We start from the raw sequence: 19,672 nt of genomic DNA, 5'->3' as shown, positions 1-19,672 counted from the left end.
GTGTTCCAGCTGGATGCCCCTTGCTCAGGACTGGTCTGTACCTTGCTCCCACTGAGCTGGGCAATTCCATTGCTCAGAACCTCTTGGCCTCCCTTGCCGCTGAGGTTCTGCTCTCTGACTTCCCTGGGAGCTCTTTGCCAGAACTTGAGAGCCACGGTCTCCCAGCCCTGCCCACAGGCTCTGCTGTCCTCATTACACCCTCCTTGGGTAAATTGTACAGGCCTTGGTCAGAGTTGGGGTTTTGACACTCAGAGAGACTGTAGGCTGCCTCAGGGCCCAGTCCCCTCCCAGAACCTTTTGTCTCCCCAGAAGATCTCTGTCTTCTCTAATAAATGACAGAAAAAAGACTCCACAGCCATGTATGTGCTACTCAAGCTAGAAGCTGAAGTATATGTTATCCTTTAAAAACCAACTTTAGGGCCGGCCAAGTGGCGTGTTGGTTAAGAGCTGGCTTGGGACGCCATCTCTGAGCAGCAGGGCCCCAGTTCGGATCCCACATGAGGGCCAGTGACGCTGTGCTCTCTACAGCTAAGATGGTGAACAACAGCTCGACCTGGAGCTGGGCTGCCGTGAGTTGCTGACGCCAGCATAGGCTGCAGTGGGGCTGGCCAGCAGCCGGTGTGAGCTGCCAAGAGCTGCTGTGAGTGGCTGTCCAATGGCCGGTGAGAGACTGCCTCACCTGGGAAGAGCACAATGATAATACTAACATGGGTCAGTGAAGCAACATCCTTCACAACTAAACTGAAGAACAAAAGGACAGCAACTTGTCTGTTTCCCTTCCCTGATTCCCCAAGTTTGTTCCCCTCCCCCAATTCCCCAATAAAAAAGTCTTAAAAAACAAACAAACAACCCCCCAACTTTATAAAAATCCAATACTCCTGAACAATCAAAGCTAAAGTTAAAAAAGAAAAAAAAAAGGGAAATTTTTTCCTCAACCGCATGCAAAGGATTAATATCTACAGTACACTTCATCAGCTACATAAAGATAGCATTGAGTCTTAACAGATAAAAGAAAATTCAAAACGTTTTTTAAAAGACAGACAAATGGTCAACCTTAGTTGTAATCAAATAAATATGCTTTAAATCATTAATAAGGTACCACTTATGCCCATTGAATTGAAAGAACATTTTAAAATAATAAAACCCAGTGCTGTAAAAGCTACAGAGAAACTAGTACGCACACAGTGTGCTGTTGGCATTGTAAATTATTACAGTCATTTTGAAAAGCAATTTAGCAGTACATTTCAAGAGCCATGAAATTGCTTCTGCCATTTGGCTGACAATGTTCATGTCAAGATAATTATAAAAATAAGAATAATTATGTGCATGGAAATAATCTTTGTTGAGTTATCCATAATAGCAAACATATAAACAACCTACATGTCTAACAGTAGGAAAATAGTAAAGTAAATGTTGCTTCATATTTTCAATGTTGTACAGCCATCAAAATGCTAGCTGTAGAAACACTACCATTTACAATCTCACTATTAACTGACATCCTCAATTTGTGAAATGTGAATTTCACAAAGAATTAAAAAGCAATCCTTTGATTTCCTGGCTCCCCACTTAAAATTCACGTGTATGGTCCCATCTGCACCCCTTATCCTTCCTGCCCCTGTTCCTTTCTCAGGTTAATCTCTCCACCTCTCTTTGAGGTCCTCTCTATCTTTGTTCCCCACCATCTCACCCCCTCAAATAGCTAGTTTCTGAAATCAACCTTGGCCTCTCAGCCATCTCTTTCCCCTTTAAATCTTTTCCATTTTTCAGGAAAAGCTCTCCCTTGAACCTACATGTCCATCTAGCTACTGCCCTGTTTCTCTCTGCCCCTTCAAGCCAAAGTTCTTGATAGAGACATCTGCACTCCCTTCTCTCATCCTTCATTTACAGCCCATTCACTTCCGCCTGGCTGCTGCCATTCCTGTACTTTCAGCAAAGTCACCAACAAGTTGGTGAACCTACTCATAGCTAAGTTCAGCTCATTTTTTTTCCTTGATCTAACCTCATTTGACCTCTCAGGGTATAGTTGGACTCACCTCCTCCTGAAACTCACCCTGCCTTTGATTGCCACACCTCACTCTCTCCTCTTGAGGATGGATTTCCATATGTCCTGCCTCTGTGACTGCCTTTCTCAGCTTCCTCTGTGGCTGCCTCTTCCTCCACCCATCATGCAAAGACTAATCCAAAAGGGAAGGTCCTCTTTACTTAGCTTCATCAACTCCATTCAACTGGAGCCAGACAAATGGGGTTCAAATTCTGACTTTCTCACTTTCTAACCATGTGGCAAAGCTACTTTACCCTCTACTCTTCACTCTCTCTTCTATAAAATGAGGATAATAGGATCCACCCCATAAGGTACCTTAGTAAATGGTACACATTCAATGAGTAGTAACATCATCATCATTATTATTATTATTATTGCATGATAACCTAATCTACTTTTGCAGTCTAGACTCTCTGTTGAGTTTAGAACAACCCCTCTATTCAACGTCCTACTGAAGATCTGCACCTGGATGCCCTACTTCAAACTCAATATTACATTAACCATTCTGCCTCATTCCAATCCCAGTCCTGGTCACACCTGAAACTGAAAGTCATCCTTGATACCTTCTCTCCCTTTATCTGTGTCTTCCTACCTTCCCACTTCCATGCATATCCCATAAAATACTCCAAGTGGAATTCCCCCATCATTTCCCAATCCCCAAAGTGGTGAAATGCTGAAATGGTGTTGCTGAAAATTCTGCGGTCCTAGAGGAGGGTAGAACTATGAGATGGAAGTAGCTGGGTCTCTAGATTGCATTTAAGGCTGTCTGCCAATCAGAAAAACTCTTTTGAAATTCATGTGAGTAAGGAACAATCCTCTAGTATATTATGCCACCAAGACTTGGAGAAGTATCTTTTGCAGCAACTAGAGAGCTTTAAATAAAGTAATGTCCAGAACATTGGAAGTATCCAACAAGTTCTTCAAGCCCTGCCATCACTACCTCATTAAGCCTTTAGAGTCTCCTGTATAAATCACTGTAACAGCCTCCTAACAGTTTTGCCTGACTCCACTCTTGCCCTTCTCTAATCCATTCATATAGTTGTTTATGGGGGTTCTGTAAGTTGTAAGAGGGACCCAAGTCTGATTATATCAACCATGCTTGCTTAAGAAAATCTGTCTGGATCCCCATTACCTTCAGGATAAAATCCAGCTTCTGCCATGGTATAGGAGGCCCTTCATGAGTTGGCCCCACCTACCTGGTATATCTCTGTTCCTGCCCTTTTATCTGACATGCCAGCCACAATTACCTACCCTTAGTCCCAATGACTTAGGCCAGGCTCCCTTGACTTCATACCCTTTTACACACAGTTCTGTCTGCCTGAAACACTTCTATGTCTTCCTTACCTAGGTAACTATTTCTCATCCTTCAAGGTTATGGCTTGGGCATCATCCCCTTTAAGAGACCTTCCCTGACTCCTCCAGGTTGGGTGAGAGTCTTCTCCTGAGAGTTTCATTGTTCCTATGATCTCCTCTTTTATGACATGTACCACACTATTCTCATAGAATCTTTTACTTGTTTGTGAGGACAGGCACATATTTTGGCATCTTCATTTTTTGGCACAAGGTCTAGCACATAGTAGATGCTCAATAAATATTTATTGAATGAATAAGTGACTAGGCAAAAGTATGAAAAACAATTAAGTGCAATGTATAGAAATATTGACAACATACCCTTTATTATGAAGTGAAAGCTTAAGTTGTACACTGTATATATCGTACAAGCATACTACACAATCTACCTATGGAAAATACATATACATGTGGATAAATTCTGGAAATAATCTTTTTTTTGGAAATAGTCATTCAATAGACATTTATTGAGCACCTATTTGGTGCCAGATCATACAGATGGAAAGATTAATTAGAACTGGCCCATCCCCTCAAGAGGTTTACAATCTGGAAAAAGAAAAGCCACCCTGGTTAGCTGATAAGAATATGGGTGAATGTTTTTCTTTCAAAATTCCCTTTAATATATTTACAATACATTTGAAAAGCAGCTCACAAGACAGAAAAAGGTTATCTATAAACTACTGCTCATAGTAATATTGAAGTTATAAAAATCAGCCTCCACCATTTTGGAAAAATCTATCCAAAGCTTCTTCGAGTTTTGGAATCTACATAGCTCTACACACATAGAATTGATGTTTGTTTTGCTTTCTCATGAGATTGTTGATATCTTGGGCACAATGTACCTGCTGGTGTCCTGTGTGCCCTTGAACAACTCACTTCACCTCTCTAAACTTCAGTTGCCCCATCTGCAAAGAAAAAAAACCACCTAAACTCCATGTAATTGTTTCAAAGAATAAAATGAGATAATGAGTATGAACCTGCTGTGTGCATTCAAAGCACTTTGAAAATGCAGGACATGGCATATTAGAAGACTGCCTCTGCATTACTTTTCAAATATACCAGTAGGACCCGCTTTATCATTCTCTTATTCAGTAAGTTAGTCATCTAAATTCTAAGATTATCCATTTCTCCATGAAACTCAATAAAGTTATTTTCACTTTTTATGGAAAAGGACATATATCTTCAAATACTATTATTTTTCCTAATTTGCTTCTTATGTTAAAAAAAAATGTTGCCCACCAGCAATTCAGTTAAAAAAAAAAATTCAACTGCCCTGAACAATGTTCTCCATCTTGTGGACATGTAATGATAATAATACTGGTCTGCTGCTTTTCTAAATTTGGTGGAAGCATCAGGTGATGTTGACCTTCCAGGATAACAGCCCTTTGGAATGAAGACTGTTCACCTGGCATGAAGCAGGAATATCCCTGCTGTGCTTGGACATGCTGAGGAAGTAGGTGCCTTGGACATTGTGACACACCACTGATGCTGGATGGTGAGAGGAGACCTTGGGGACAGGCAGAAGAAAGAGATATTTTTAATATAATTCATCTGTCTCAGCAGATATCCCCAAAAGATTACACTCCATCCAGATCCTGGATCTGGACAAACAATGTAGAGAATACAATGGCCCTTTGTGATACTTGCTTTTTTCAGCAATGATCTTTCTTAATAACAGCTTTATACCTCTCACTAAGCACCTGCTCTCTCCCTGAGCTGTTAGTGCAAGTATCTGTGTACCACCAAGTAGACTTATACTTCCCAGTAGGAAGCTGAACTGTTTGTCTCTAAGAACCAAGTAGAGGAAACTCTGTACTATTTTCTCCATAGTGGTTCTTCCAAAATTAAGAATAGAGTTACCGTATGACTCAGCAATACCTCCTCTGGGTATCTACCCCCAAAGTTTGAAAACATTTATTCATAAAGATAAATGTACCCTTATGGTCATTATAGCATTATTCACAGCGGCCAAGACATGGAAACAACCAAAGTGTCCTTTAATAGGTGGCTGGATAAAGAAGATGTGGTACATATACACCATGGAATACTACTCTGTCATAAGAAAATATGAAACACTGCCATTTGTGACAACATGAATGGATCTTGAGAATATCATGCTAAGCAAAATAAGTCACACAGAAAAAGTAAAAAATCATATGATTTCACTCATGTGTGGCAAACAAACAAAAAAAACTTCATAGATACAGACAGTAGTTTAGTGGTACCAGAGGGAAAGGGGGCAGAGGGGTGGTAGATGAGGGTAAATGGGGTCAAATATATGGTGACGAAAGGAGATTTGACTTCGGGTGGTGAACACACAATGCAATCTACAATGATGTATTATACAATTATACTCTTGAAACCTATATAATTTTATCAATCAATGTCATGCTAATATATTTAATAGATTTTTTTAAAAAAGAACCAATAGAGGGTGTGTGCGTGTGTGTGTGTGTGTGTGTGTGTGTGTGTGTGTGTGTGTGTATGAGCGCATATCTGCAGATCCTCAGAGAGAGTCCAGAATTGCTAGTATGGGTCTTTCCAACCTAGCTTTATAAGGCCTAGACAGCCTGGCTGACTGCAGCTCTGGTTTTGTAAAACAGAATTGATTTGAAAAGGTCTGGGCCAGGAGAGGACACACCTGGGAAGTGGCTGTGAATTCAGAACAAGAAACAGAACAGATGCCGAGGTATCCTGAGATCTATAGCAAAATACAGAGTCAAAGGCAACCAAAGTTTAGAGAAACGGATGCAGTCATTGAGTTAATATTAACACTTGGCCAAGAGAGCACCAAGTTTTGGCCTTCATCTTGTGCCATATAGAAGGTTGTGCGTGAGTGTGAAAAATAAGCAGTTTGCAGAAAAGGTCTAGTTAGAGCCTCAAATCTGAAATTACACTAAGTGACTGGAAGCTAAATTGTTGCTAAAATTCCTTTATTGCAACTATTCCAAACTCCAATCCATTATTTCAGGAGTTTCATTGCATGTTAAACTGGAAGGGGATTTTATGATTGCTTATCAGCGGTTCTCAACCTTCCTAATGCTGCGACCCCTTAATACAGTTCCTCATGTTGTGGTGACCCCCAACCATAAAATTATTTTCGTTGCTACTCTATAACTGTAATTTTGCTACTGTTATGAATCGTAATGTAAATATCTTCTTGTTTTCCGATGGTCTTAGGCGACCCCTGTGAAAGGCTCATTCAACCCCCAAAGGGGTCGCGACCTACAGGTTGAGAACCGCTGGCTTAGATGAATGACTTCCAGAGCCAGGAACCAGACATTCAGGTATTGAGGTTATTCCCTTCATCTCTCAGTCATTTATCTCCTTCATCTCTGTTCCTCTCTATACATCTGCTTCATTCTTTCATCACAACTGACTTCCTCTGGTTACTCATTTCATATGAGGCTCAACATGAATGTTCCATTCCTAATTAATCATGCTCTGTCAGGTCCAGAGCCCAACATTGACCACTGTCACAATGTCTCAGTTCAAATTTTTATGGAGGGGAATTTGGTCACCAGCAAAGGATGGCTGATCTTGTCTTGCCTTGGGTCATATGTCAATCTCATCCCAAACGCTAGGCTGGAGGATGAAAAATGGTTTACAGACTGAACCATAGTAGAAGAACATTCCAGAAGGCTGCAGGAAGGGCAGGTACTTGTGAGGAGCAGGTAATGAAGTTCATCTAATACCCATCCATAACCAATGAACCTTTCTTTTTTCCCATCTTCTGCCTCCCAGGGATGGGTGGGCATGGGGGAAATAAGGAGGAGCTTGAAACACATATGTGCACTCTCTGTTCTCAGGATCCAGTCTATCATCTGAGAGAGGTAACCACAGACTGGCATAATGCAAAGACAGTCTAAAAACCTTCAATGAGCATTTATGAACATGATTGCATTGGGTTATCGGAAAAGTCATGATGCATTTTTGCAACAAAAAACATAGAAAAAATACGTCATGACTTTTCCGACAACCCAGTACATGTGTTGTCCTCTTCCTAAAAACAGTGAAAACTCCATTCTTGACAATGGTGAAAGCCTAAGGATGTCCAAAACACAGGCTCTCTGTCGGTTCAGTCTTAATCTCACACTTTCTGCTGCAGTGCAGCATGTAAAAATGTAACACATTTAGACATTAAGGAGGATTCTCCTCTCCTTGGACCTTTACTTGATTGTTTGCAATTAACAAAATTTGCAATTAACATGTTATTACAGTGGTTTGACAGCTCTGAAATCACATTCTTGGATTTTATTTTTTTACTTTAAGATTTTATTGGGGAATTGGGGGATGGGGAACAGACAAGTTGCTGTCCTATTGTTCTTCAGTCTAGTTGTGGAGGACGTTGCCTCACTGGCCCAAGTTGGCACCATCATTGTGCTCTTCCTGGTCGAGGCAGATCCAATCGCCAGCTTCTGGACGGCGCTCACAGCAGCTGCTGACCGCTCACGCTGGCTGCTGGCTACACACGGTAGCCCATGGCAACCCACTGCAGCAGGGGCTGCAGCGAATGCTGTGGCTGGTGACTCACTGCAGCCCAGCTCCAGGTTGAGCTGTTGTTCAGCATGTTAGCTGTAGAGGGCAGTGTCACTGGCCCTCATATGTGGGATCCGAACCAGGGTCCTCTGGCTTCCCAAGCCAGCTCTTAACCAATGCGCCACTTGGCGGGCCCACATTGTTGGCTTTTAATGAGCATCTTTTGCAGTAAGTCCTCGACGTACAAACATTCGAGTTGCGAACTTTCACAGATACAAACGGACCTGGCATTATGAACATTGATAGATGCGAACAAATTGTGGAAGTAGCTCATGTGTCTGCGGGACATTGTCACAGTTGTGCTGCTGTGTGTTTACTGTACAGTATGATAGTGTACAGTAGTTCAGTGCTCAATCAGAGCCCAGGATGGTGATGTACAGGGGACTGCTAGGAAGCTTCAAAGGTGTATAAGACTCACTTTGTCAGACTTATGAACGAATCTGACTTATAAACAGTTCTCCCAAACGGAACTCATTCTTAAGTCGGGGCCTTACTGTACTGAAAATCAAGTGGCTCTTTTCAGAAACTTAGGACTTCAGCCAATTCTGGGGTTCATGCAAATGGTGGTGTAAGCAGTTTTATATCTATCCAAATGGAGATTTTGTGTGTAATCTCATTTTATGGTCCAACGCTGGCTATTGCAGCAAAGAATTGAACAGTTCTAGAGTTTCCCTTCTTTCCTCTAGTTAAGTTCAGCTGCATTGTGGCAGGAGGGTAGACATAGTCTGGACTTGGGGGCCATGTTTAGATGGAGCAGACCAGGGTGCAAATATACCTCCCATCTCAGCCTATAGACAGTTTGGGTATATTTCTTTTCTTTTTGGACCCCTTGGGTTAAAGACCAAGTGAAACCAGGTGGCGGGGAGAGAGGGGATTCAGGGGAAAATGGTGTGGGGGGGAAGCATCAATAATAAATGTTGTCTATTTTCACTTTGCCCAGAGCATGTGGCCCCTGAAAATCAAGGCTTGGCCTCAGTATAATGTCATCATGACAATATGCAATCATTTGCTTTAGAACCCTAGATGGAGTGAACTCTTAGCTTTTGAGCTTTTGCCCAAGTACAGCTATTAGAGATTCTAGATGATTAAAACAAAGAAGAAGAAGAAGGAGAAGGAGAAGGAGAAGAGGAAGAGGAAGAGGAAGAAGAAGGAGGAGGAGGAGGAGGAGGAGGAGGAAGAGGAAGAGGAGGAGGAAAAGAAGAAGGAGAAAAAGCCTAATACTTGTATTTACTGACAAAACACCTTTGAACCAAAAAGGATGACTTATCTGGGCTGAAGATAAAATTCCTGCCTACTGAAGTCTGGTGCAGCTGAGTTATCACTATTTTCATCCTGTAATTTGCTTTATAGGGTACTAATTAACAGGACAAAGTCTGTTGCCAGCAAAGTAAATCACATTTTGCTGTTTTCTTATTTTCTAACAAGACACAGACCTGGTCTTTAATTAAACAGCATGTGCCAAAGGCACTATAAGATACTGAAACTGGGAAACATTGGGCTGGGATGGGAAGGTCCTGGTGAAAGCTGCTGTGTAGAGTTTAAGAGCGATAGTGGGAGAGACAGGAAGGAAGGGAGAGAGGAATTGCACAGGTAACCTTCAAAAGAAGAGATTGTTTTCCTCAAATGTCCCATCTTCTCTGTCTCCACAACTCATCATATCTTCTTTGACTCTGATCAACATACTATTCCACACACATCATCTTAAAACAAGCTCATCCTTCCACAGACAACCCCTCCCCCGCCCAATTCATTCCTGTCCCCAAAGCAGTACTACCTTTTTGAAAGGTAACGACTCTACCTTCAGACCCTCTGCCCCAACCTCCGTTTTCTCCAGGACTTCTTATTCGACCTGCCCCCCTCAGGGACTTTTGACTCTGGGCTTCGCTGCCTATGGAAGGCAACTCATCCCTCACCATTTCCCTGCCAGTTCACTCCCCTCGCAGCTCACCCTCCTCGCCTGGCCTGTCTTCACTCCTTTCTCCCTCTCCTCTTTCCCCTATCCCATTCCTGGAGGTTCTGGACTGGGGCGGCCGCTCCAGCTTCTCCTGCCTCCTTGAACCCTCTGAGACATCGTTTGGGGGAGGGGAGATACGAAAGGGGGTGGTAGTGGTGGGCGGGCAGGGATAGCAAATGCGAAGCCAGGAGCCTGACGTCAACGGTCCCTGCCTGTCAATCTCCAGTGGGCGCGCTGCTCGTAACCGCTTTGACTGCCACTGACTCTGTCTCTCACTCTCTGCGGCGCCCGCAGCCACAAGCGCCCCGCGCTCCTCTCCGCGCCGGACCGGCCGCTTTGCAAGCATCTGCTCTGTCTTCGCCGGGGTCGCAGCCTGGCGCACTGCCACAGCGCTCATGACCAGAGACTTTCTGAAGCCCTGACTCCCCAGGTGAGCATCCGGGCGCCGGAGAGGAACTTTGAGGGTGTGGAGAGGGGGAGTGAGGATGGCCAGGGGATGAGTCCTTCCCGAAGCTGGAAAAATGGAGCCAAGCTTGACCCCACACCCTCCCGCTACATACACACATCCCAATTTTCTTCTTTCAAGGCCTCTTTCTAGGGGTCTCAGTCGCTTCTAGGGCTCGTTGGGTTTCGCGATCGCAGAAACTTAGCTTTCAGCACCACGGACAGCGACTCCGCTACCCTGTTTAGAACGCCCTGACCCTGGCCAGAGCCCCGGCGGGACTGACACCCCTAGCTGGATGCATATGGATGAGTGTGTAAATGCAGGCAAACTTACAGGATTGATTTGTGTGCATGTGAGTGCATGTTATCTGTGTGTATATCTGTGCAAAACCTCAGATAGCCATGAGGACATCCGTGTACATTTCACTCACTCATTCAACAGGTATATATCTATTTTGGGCTCTCACGTAACTACTGCTTCCTCCCTCTGCTTTGGGGTCTGGGGTGGGATGGACAAGACGAACGAGACACCTGCGCCCTGGGGAAGTTCCCTGGCAGCTTGAACCACACACCTGATGCTTGCTCTCCTCCACACAGGGCGCAGCGTGCCGCCGCGATGAACGCGAGCGCCTCCTCGCTCAACGAGTCCCAGGTGGTGGCAGTGGCGGCTGAGAGAGTGGCGGCAGCGGCCACAGCGGTAGGGGCGCTGGACACCGGTGAATGGGGGTCCCCTGCAGCGGCGGCGGCGCTAGGAGGCGGCGGCGCAGCTAACGGATCGCTGGAGCTGTCTTCGCAGATGGCAGCGGGGCCGCCCGGACTGCTACTGTCAGCGGTGAATCCATGGGACGTGCTGCTGTGCGTGTCGGGGACCGTGATCGCAGGAGAAAATGCGCTGGTAGTGGCGCTCATCGCGTCCACCCCGGCGCTGCGCACGCCCATGTTTGTGCTGGTGGGCAGCTTGGCCACCGCGGATCTCCTGGCGGGCTGCGGCCTTATCCTGCATTTTGTGTTCCAGTACGTGGTGCCCTCGGACACAGTGAGCCTGCTCACCGTGGGCTTCCTCGTGTCCTCCTTTGCTGCCTCGGTCAGCAGCCTGCTTGCCATCACGGTGGACCGCTATCTGTCCCTCTACAAAGCGCTCACCTACTACTCGCGCCGGACCCTGCTGGGCGTGCACCTTCTACTCGCCGCCACCTGGACGGTTTCCCTAGGCCTCGGGTTGCTGCCGGTGCTCGGCTGGAACTGCCTGGCAGAGCATGCCTCCTGCAGCGTGGTGCGCCCACTGACGCGCAGCCACGTGGCGCTGCTCTCAGCCGCCTTCTTTGCGGTCTTCGGCATCATGCTGCACCTGTACGTGCGCATCTGCCAGGTGGTCTGGCGCCATGCACACCAGATCGCGCTGCAGCAGCACTGCTTGGCGCCGCCCCACCTCGCAGCCACCAGGAAGGGCGTGGGTACGCTGGCGGTGGTGCTGGGTACTTTCGGTGTCAGCTGGCTGCCCTTCGCCATATACTGTGTGGTGGGCAGCCGCGAGGACCCGGCGGTCTACACCTATGCCACCCTGCTGCCCGCCACCTACAACTCCATGATCAATCCTATCATCTATGCCTTCCGCAACCAGGAGATCCAGCGCGCCCTGTGGCTCCTGCTCTGTGGCTGTTTCCAGTCCAAAGTGCCCTTCCGCTCCAGGTCCCCCAGTGAGGTCTGAAGGCTCCCTCTGTCCTCTCACCAACACCACGCCCCCCGACAAGCCAGCCTTTGGTGAGCTTCTAGGTGCCTGCTGATGTACTCTGAGATCCCAATAGTGTGAATCTGACTTTGGAAAGAAAGAGAGAATAAACATACAACAAACTCACAAGGACAGAAGCTTGGTGGCACTTTACATATACAGTGTATACATGTGTACATATATGTACAAATTATTTGTATCTTCTGGAGGTGTTCAGGATGTGGAAGTTCCTGTTCTGTGAAAATAACTAACAAAGACATGGTTGTATACTCAAATTATACATCACACTTGTCAAGTGAACACATTCCAATACTGCTTAATTATATCATTTCATTTTTAGCTGCTGAATTGCCAAAACAGTGTTGCCATTTTCAAGGGCAGGGGAAGGGGAGTAAAAGGTGTATTTTTATTGTATGTGACAGAATATTTTGCTGCATATGCATCAGTAAACTACAACATATTTTGTACACAAATAAACACATTATAAAAATGTAATTTTTGGCTTGTGACTGACTATAGAACTCTTTAAGAGTTGAAGTATTAGTGCATTTACTTTAAAAGTTTATGATGTATCAGCCCTCTCCTGTGAAAATCTTAATGTAAAAAAATCACATGCATTTTGTTTATTGTTCATAAATTGTCACTGAAAAACCTAATATAGATAATAAGGGGGGAAAGAAGAAAGTAATATATTCATGTAACAGTATTCACAAGTATTCACTAAAAGGTTATTGGTGTTATCAGCGCAGATTAATCTATTCCCATAATTGCTAGGTTTGGAAGACAAATTCCAAAGGATGTCTAAAACCATTCTTTCATCTCACCACATGTGCACTTGTGAATCCCGAAACCACAACTTTTAGTTGTAGTTTTTCCAGTCTGGAAAGAATTTTAAATGTTGAAAATTTATATTGACTTAGTATATTGTTGCTGGCGAGGTTTTGTAGCAAAATCCACGGCCTTATAAAATAAATACATTCTTCCAAGACAGGATTCCAAGATATACTGTGTTCATGAGGCAAATGAAAGTATGCTCAGCAGCCCCTTTTGAGGCACTCTTATCTTCAAAACACAGGGCATTAAATTCCTTAAGGACTAGACATCCCATTCCACCAATGGGTGTGAGTCTTAGTCAAATGGTTCCCCTCCTCTCCTTCTTGCAGGATGGGGATAAATAAGATAACATTTGTGGAGATGCTCTGAGCACCCGTAAAGAAATATGCACACAAGAACAAGTAGTTCTTAGGCCTTGTCTTAGGCCTTAAAAAAATAAGCAAACTTTTTCATACAATCCACAAATATTTATTGAGTGCCTACTATCTGCTAGTCACAATTCCAGGGCTGGGAATACTCTGTGCTCATAGTGTTACATTCTAGTGGAGGAGGTGGCCTACAAGCAAATAAACAATATGTATAAAGAGACTTATTATAAAGAATTGGCATGCAATTATGGAGGCGGAGAAGTCCCAAAATCTGTAGGAGATGCAGGAGAGCTGATGGTATAGTTCCAGTCTGAGTTCAAAGGCCTGAGAACCAGGAAAGCCCATGGGCTCAAGACCCAAGAATAACTGGTATTTCAATTCAAGACCAAAGGCAGGAAAAAAACCAATGTTTTATCTCAAACCATTCAGGCAGCAGGAGTTCCCTCTTACTCAGCCCTTTTGTTCTTTTCTGGTCATTAATAGATTGGATGAGGCCCACCTACATTAGGGAAGGCAATCTGCTTTACTCAGTCTACTGAGTTAAATGTTAATCCCATCCAAAAGCACCCTCACAGACACACACAGAATAAGGTTTGACCAAATGTCTAGGAACCCTGTGGCCAAGTCAAGTTGACACATAAAATTAACCATCACACCAAGAGAGCACAATGATCCAAATAAAGGAAGTGTTTAAGGAGAGAGTAGTCAACTGGGTCAAATACTGCTGAGAGAACCACTAAAATGAGGATTAAAAACAATGACTATAGGATTTTTTTTTTTTTTTTTACTGTACAGGTCATTGGTGAGCTTGACAAGAGAAACTTCAGGATAGGAGAAGTGGGGGAAAGCTTGACAATAGGAGGCACGAGAGAAAATGCATGAGCAATCTAGTCTCCAACATCTTTCAACAGAGCTGTGGCCTTTTTAATATTATGAAACGCACTAAGTTTTATAGACATATAGTTTTATAGTGTCTGTAAATTTAGAGCCAGAAGATCAGCACTATTAGTCATTCATCAAATTAACATTTTCTCAATAACTAACCTTCATAGACTATTTGCTATCATCAGACACTATTACAGTCCCTATTAGTAGCCAGAATGCATTCAAGCAGACTGAAATAACAAAAGCTCTGGCTGCAAACTTTTCCAAACATGGGGGTGAAGAATAGAAAACCATATAATTTCAGAGATGAAACAAAGTCAATATCACTAGACATTTTATAATTACAGAGAACATTTTCTTACAGTCAGTAAATTAAGAAAGTTCAACACTAGGATATCAAGACAGAGACCATGGATCTGGCTTCAATCCACTTGGTATTAATATTCAAGATCAGCCGTAGTCATAATCAAAATGTTTGAGAGAGCCAAGAACAAGAAGATATTAACAACCTGATGGTTAATATTTCTGGTTTATGCAGTTGGCCAGGTTGTGTAATGTCAATAGGCTTGATATTAACCAACCAGAGATGTGAGGATAGAAAACTGTGGGTAAACCTTGAAGCATTTCTATGGAGAAATGTCACATATTCATTTGGCCCATCAAATATTAAGAATCCCCTATTTCAATACCCTATTCTAGTTGCTAGAAGCATACAGTCCTTGAGAAAGGCAAGATTCACTCAAATGTCCAACTGCCTACCCACTTTGCTGTTTGTCTAATGGGCATCTTAAATGTAATGCATTTAAAATTGGGCCACTTATCTTTACCCCCAAATCTGTTCTTTCTCCCTTCTTTACCATCTCAGAGAATGCAATGTCATTTTTCTTGTTGTTCAGGCCAGTAACCTTGGAATCACACTTACCCTCTCTTTCTCTCATAACTCCCATCCAAATTGTCAGCAAAGCCCATTGCCTTTCTTTTCAAAGTATACCCAGAGTCTAGCCACTTCTCACCATCTCCACCACTATCATCATCTCCTGCCTAAATTATGGTAGTAGCCTTCTCCCTGGTCTCCTGGCTTCAGTTTTTGTGCCCTTCTGTCTATTGTCTATACAGCAGCTCACCCTCACAAACAGTTGCTCCTTCAACTACCCTTCAGATCCAGGCATGAGCCTACCAACAGTGCAATCTGTCTCAAAAGTACAGGCTTAGGGAAGAGGTATTTCTTGAATGAGGGATTCCAGAGTGCTGGGTACCTGGTGACTGGTCTAGCAGTAAAGAAATAGACTCTTCACCCCAAGAGAAGGAGCACAGCTGGAGAAGGCCCAGGGAAGAGCCCTGCTTGGCCCAGTGTATTAGTTTCCTATTGCTGCTGTAACAAATGACCACCAACTTGGTAGCTTAAAACAATACACATTTATTATCTTACAGTTGTCAGATTAGTTTGAAATATATTTCACTGGGCTGAAATCAAGATGTCAGCAGGGCTGCACTCCCTCCAGAGGCTCTAAGGGGGAGGATTTGTTTGCTTTCTTTTTCCAGATTTTAGAATTGCACTCCTTTGCCAGTGGACCCTTCCTCCCTCTTTAAAGCCAGCAGTCTATTATCTTGCCTAGGTGGTTACATTGCCTTCTTCTGTAGCCCAATCTCCCTCTGCCTTTTACTCTTATAAGGACACTTGAGATTACATTTAGGGCCTGCCCAAATAATCCAGGATAACCTCCTCATCTCAAGATCCTTAACTTAATCATATCGCAAAGTCTTTTGCCACGTAAGCTAACAGTTACAGCTCTGAGAGAAGTACTGATGAAAAGTGCAATAACAAAGGTATGCACAGAACGGTAAGGTTCCCATAGGAGAGTCAGGGAAATCCTGTGGAAGACTCCACTAGGGAGGCCACACTGAGCTGAGTCTAAAAGACGAAAGAAATTTGTAAGACAAAGGACATTGAAGAGAGGTTTTCCAGACCAAGGGGACAGCAGGAAGCATAAAAGCAATGCCCATTCAGAGAAGTGCAGGCTATTCAGTATGGCTGGAGTAGATGAGATTTGGAACCTAGAGAGGAAGTAGCAGGAGATAAGCCTGGAGAGGTAGGCAGGAGCCTGGGAATGAATTGCGGGTGAGAAAGACTAGAAGCCCAGAGGCTATTTTGGAGGCCAGTTGCAGCAATCCAGGCGAGAGGTGATAGTCACAGCTAAGAAGGGTAGAAGGGGTGGGGAGAAGGAGATGGACTCAAGAGCTCTCAAAGAAGTAGAGTGTCTCTAAGTAAATGATTGTTAGGGTTAAGGAACAGTTTAGAGGTCAAGGGCATTCAGTTGACCACACAATCCTATATTCACTGAGATGAGAACATAGAGCGAAAGGCAGATTTGAGGAAGAGAGTGGTGAATCAAGTTTTATATGTATTAAATGTCAGGATCTGTGGGAGATCCAAGTGAAGGCAGCTGGCTCTGTTGCTTTGGAGCTTACAAGGATGGCTGGAATGGAGACGTAATTTCAGTAGTCATTGACTTTAAGGTGAAAGTGAAGCCATGGAAGGGAATGAGAAAGGCCAAAATCACAGTCTAGACCAGCAGTTCTCAACCTGTGGGTCGCGACCCCTTTGGGGGTCGAACGACCCTTTCACAGGGGTCGCCTAAGACCATCGGAAAACAAAGATATTTACATTACGATTCATAGCAGTAGCAAAATTACAGTTATAGAGTAGCAACGAAAATAATTTTATGGTTGGGGATCACCACAACATGAGGAACTGGATTAAGGGGTCGCAGCATTAGGAAAGTTGAGAACCGCTGGCTAGACACAATAACACATGGGAGCACAGTGAAGGAAAGCCAAAGAGAAAAGGGGACCAAGCAGAAGCAACCAGAGAAGCCAAGAGGAAAAAGTTTAAAGAAGGAAGTGATCAAGTGTGTAAAGGCTGCCCAGGGGTCAAGTAAATGAGGTTTTGGAAAGCGTTAGATTTAGGAACATGTTGGTGACTGGTGACCTATGTAAGAATAGGTCCAGTGGAGAGTGGGATAAAAGCTAGATTGCAGTGGATTGAGGAGAAAATGAAAAATTTTCATTTTTCCCCCCAATAAATTTAACTTTAAATGGAAGGAGACAGGTTGGATGATAGCTTGAAGGAAATATGGGGTCACCAGATTATCTTTATTTTGTTTTGTTTTTAAAGGGAGGGCAAGAATTGAATATATTATTAGATTAAGGAACAAGTACCATATCGTTGGAAAAGCGGAAGATAGCAGAGAGAAAAAGATGTCTGACAGAGTGAGGTTTCACAGGCGGAGAATCGGGTCCAGGGCATGGTGTCGGGGGAGAGAGGGGCTTAGACAGGAGGAGGTGAGGACACAGCTCCCCTGCTCTGACAGGAGTCAAGGTAGGGATGATTGGTACTGATAGAGCTAAGTTTATAGGTGGTGGGAGGAAGTTCACAGAGTTCCTATTTGACAACCTCAATTTATCTGAAGGAGGCGTGCCAGTTAAGAGACTATTGCAAGAAGTACAAAGAACCTAAGTTGATGACATTGGGAACAAAGCTGTGAACTTAGGATAGTGTAACAATTTAACTGAAATTAAAGGTCAGACCATACCAAGCATTGCTAGGGTACAGAGCAATCAGAATTCTCATGCATTGATGGTAGGAATATAAAATGCTACATACACTTTGGGAAACAGTTTTGTGGTTTCTTAATCAGGTAAATATACTCCTATCATATGACCTTGCCATTCCACTCCTAAATATTTACCCTCCCAAATTAAAGCATTTGTCCATGTAAAGACTTGCACATGAGTGTTCATAGCAGCTTTACCTGTAATGGCTAAAATCGCGAAACAACTCAAATATCCATCAATAAGTAAGTAAATACATGAACAGTGGTACATCCATCCAATACAATGCTATTCAGATATTAAAAGGAATGAACTGTTGATACATGCCATAACATGGATAAATCTAAAAATAATTATGCTGAGTGAAAGAAGCCAGGCAAAAAATAAAACACTGTAAGATTCTATTTATATAAATTCTTGAAAATGTATAGCAACAGAAAGCAGATCAATGGTTGAAATTGGGAGAAGAGGGATAGGAAAGAGAGAGAGGCAAGGATCACAAAGGGGCACAAGGAAACTTTTTGGGATGATGGATAAGTTCATTATCTTAATTGTGATGATGATTTCATGGGTGTATACATATGTCAAAACTCATCACATTGTACACTTTCAATATGTACAATTCATTATAGGTCAATTATACCTTGATAAAGTTGTAATAAATAAGTTAAGGGTCAGAGAATGAATCATAATAAAATAACAGCTAGTTACAAATAATACTATATGGACCTAAAATGCAAAGTTCCAATATGACATGGCTTATTAGTTAGAATAGGCTAAGCTATGCTGCAGTAACAAACAACCCCCCAAAACTATAGTGGCTTAACACACCAAAGATTTCTCACTTGTACAATGTTAGCTGCACTGCCTGGGCAACTTCCCAAGGCAACTGTTCTCTCTGCAGCAATGGGCACCTATCTTCTCTATAATCCCTAGGGAGAGGGAGCCCTGGAGGGCCTCACACCAGCAATGACATGCTTTGGCCCATAATTAACACTTCCACTCCCAGCCCACTCGGTAGTGCTAGTCACATAACCGCACCTAACTGCAAGGGGGTGAGGAAATGTCATATTCCTCAGGGCTCAGAAAGAAAGGCAAATCAGAAATGGGTAAATTTGAGAAGATTTTACTATTCGTGGCTTCAGGAACAAAAACATTATCTTTGCCATCTCAAACTGAACATCCAGTTACAGACAAAGATGTGCAAGATTCAAACTCAAATTTTCAATTATTTAAGACTAGACAGAGGTTTATGGTCCTTTAATAAAACACATTATGGGGCTGTTGTGTCCATTTGTCAGAGCACAGTGTAGAACAGTTAGGACTTGAGGTGAGTGGATAGGAAGTGCAGTTCCAGAAAGGAACCTGATTTTCCAACCTCAGTCAGATTTTGCCCCTGGTCACACTGGAGGGAAGAGCTGTGAGTTTAGCACAAGCCCTTCTCCACAAACAGACATACAATCCTAAGTCAGTGTAGCTGGGTATATAGCTGAAATTGTGTGGGAAAAACTGAGGGAAAGAATGCTAATTGATGGTGGTCAGAGGATCCAGAAATATCTGGACTCTACCCACAGCCTTACTTAGTCCTTAGGGAAATAGTGAGGAACAATATCCAGTCAAAATTAATAGTTGTTGAAGGGAGAGAATGAAGGAGAAAGTTTGCTGTGGCTTTGGCACATAATCTCAATGCAGAGCATCCTTGAAAGCTGGGCTGCACCATACAAACTGTCCTTTCCCCGTAAGCCAGGCACATGTGAAGAACCTCAGTCCCAAGCTTGACTTGCTTTGCCCAATTTAATTAGCCCTCAATATTCAAACCCAGGTGTTAGATTTTGCCATTGATGGTCACCAAACAAGCCAAACTAACATCAAACTTCCAGACCTGGGGAAAGAGAATCAGAATGAGAGGGGGGGGG

At 43.5% G+C, this 19,672-nt stretch overlaps 1 protein-coding gene across 1 annotated transcript; it reads left to right on the top strand.

Annotated features, from left to right (window-relative positions):
- The first annotated feature begins 10,101 nt into the window (after positions 1-10,101).
- Positions 10,102-12,552, top strand: GPR6 (G protein-coupled receptor 6). Its single transcript, XM_019646339.1, has 2 exons — positions 10,102-10,314; positions 10,926-12,552. Exon 2 carries the CDS (start codon positions 10,945-10,947, stop codon positions 12,034-12,036), a length of 1,092 nt encoding a protein of 363 aa, XP_019501884.1. The 5' UTR covers positions 10,102-10,314; positions 10,926-10,944; the 3' UTR covers positions 12,037-12,552.
- The last annotated feature ends 7,120 nt before the right edge of the window (positions 12,553-19,672 follow it).

Source organism: Hipposideros armiger, unplaced genomic scaffold, assembly GCF_001890085.2.
Source record: "Hipposideros armiger isolate ML-2016 unplaced genomic scaffold, ASM189008v1 scaffold_101, whole genome shotgun sequence".
Classification (NCBI taxonomy): domain Eukaryota; kingdom Metazoa; phylum Chordata; class Mammalia; order Chiroptera; family Hipposideridae; genus Hipposideros; species Hipposideros armiger.
Note: the sequence above shows the minus strand (reverse complement) of the source record. Positions and strands in the feature narration are given on the sequence as shown.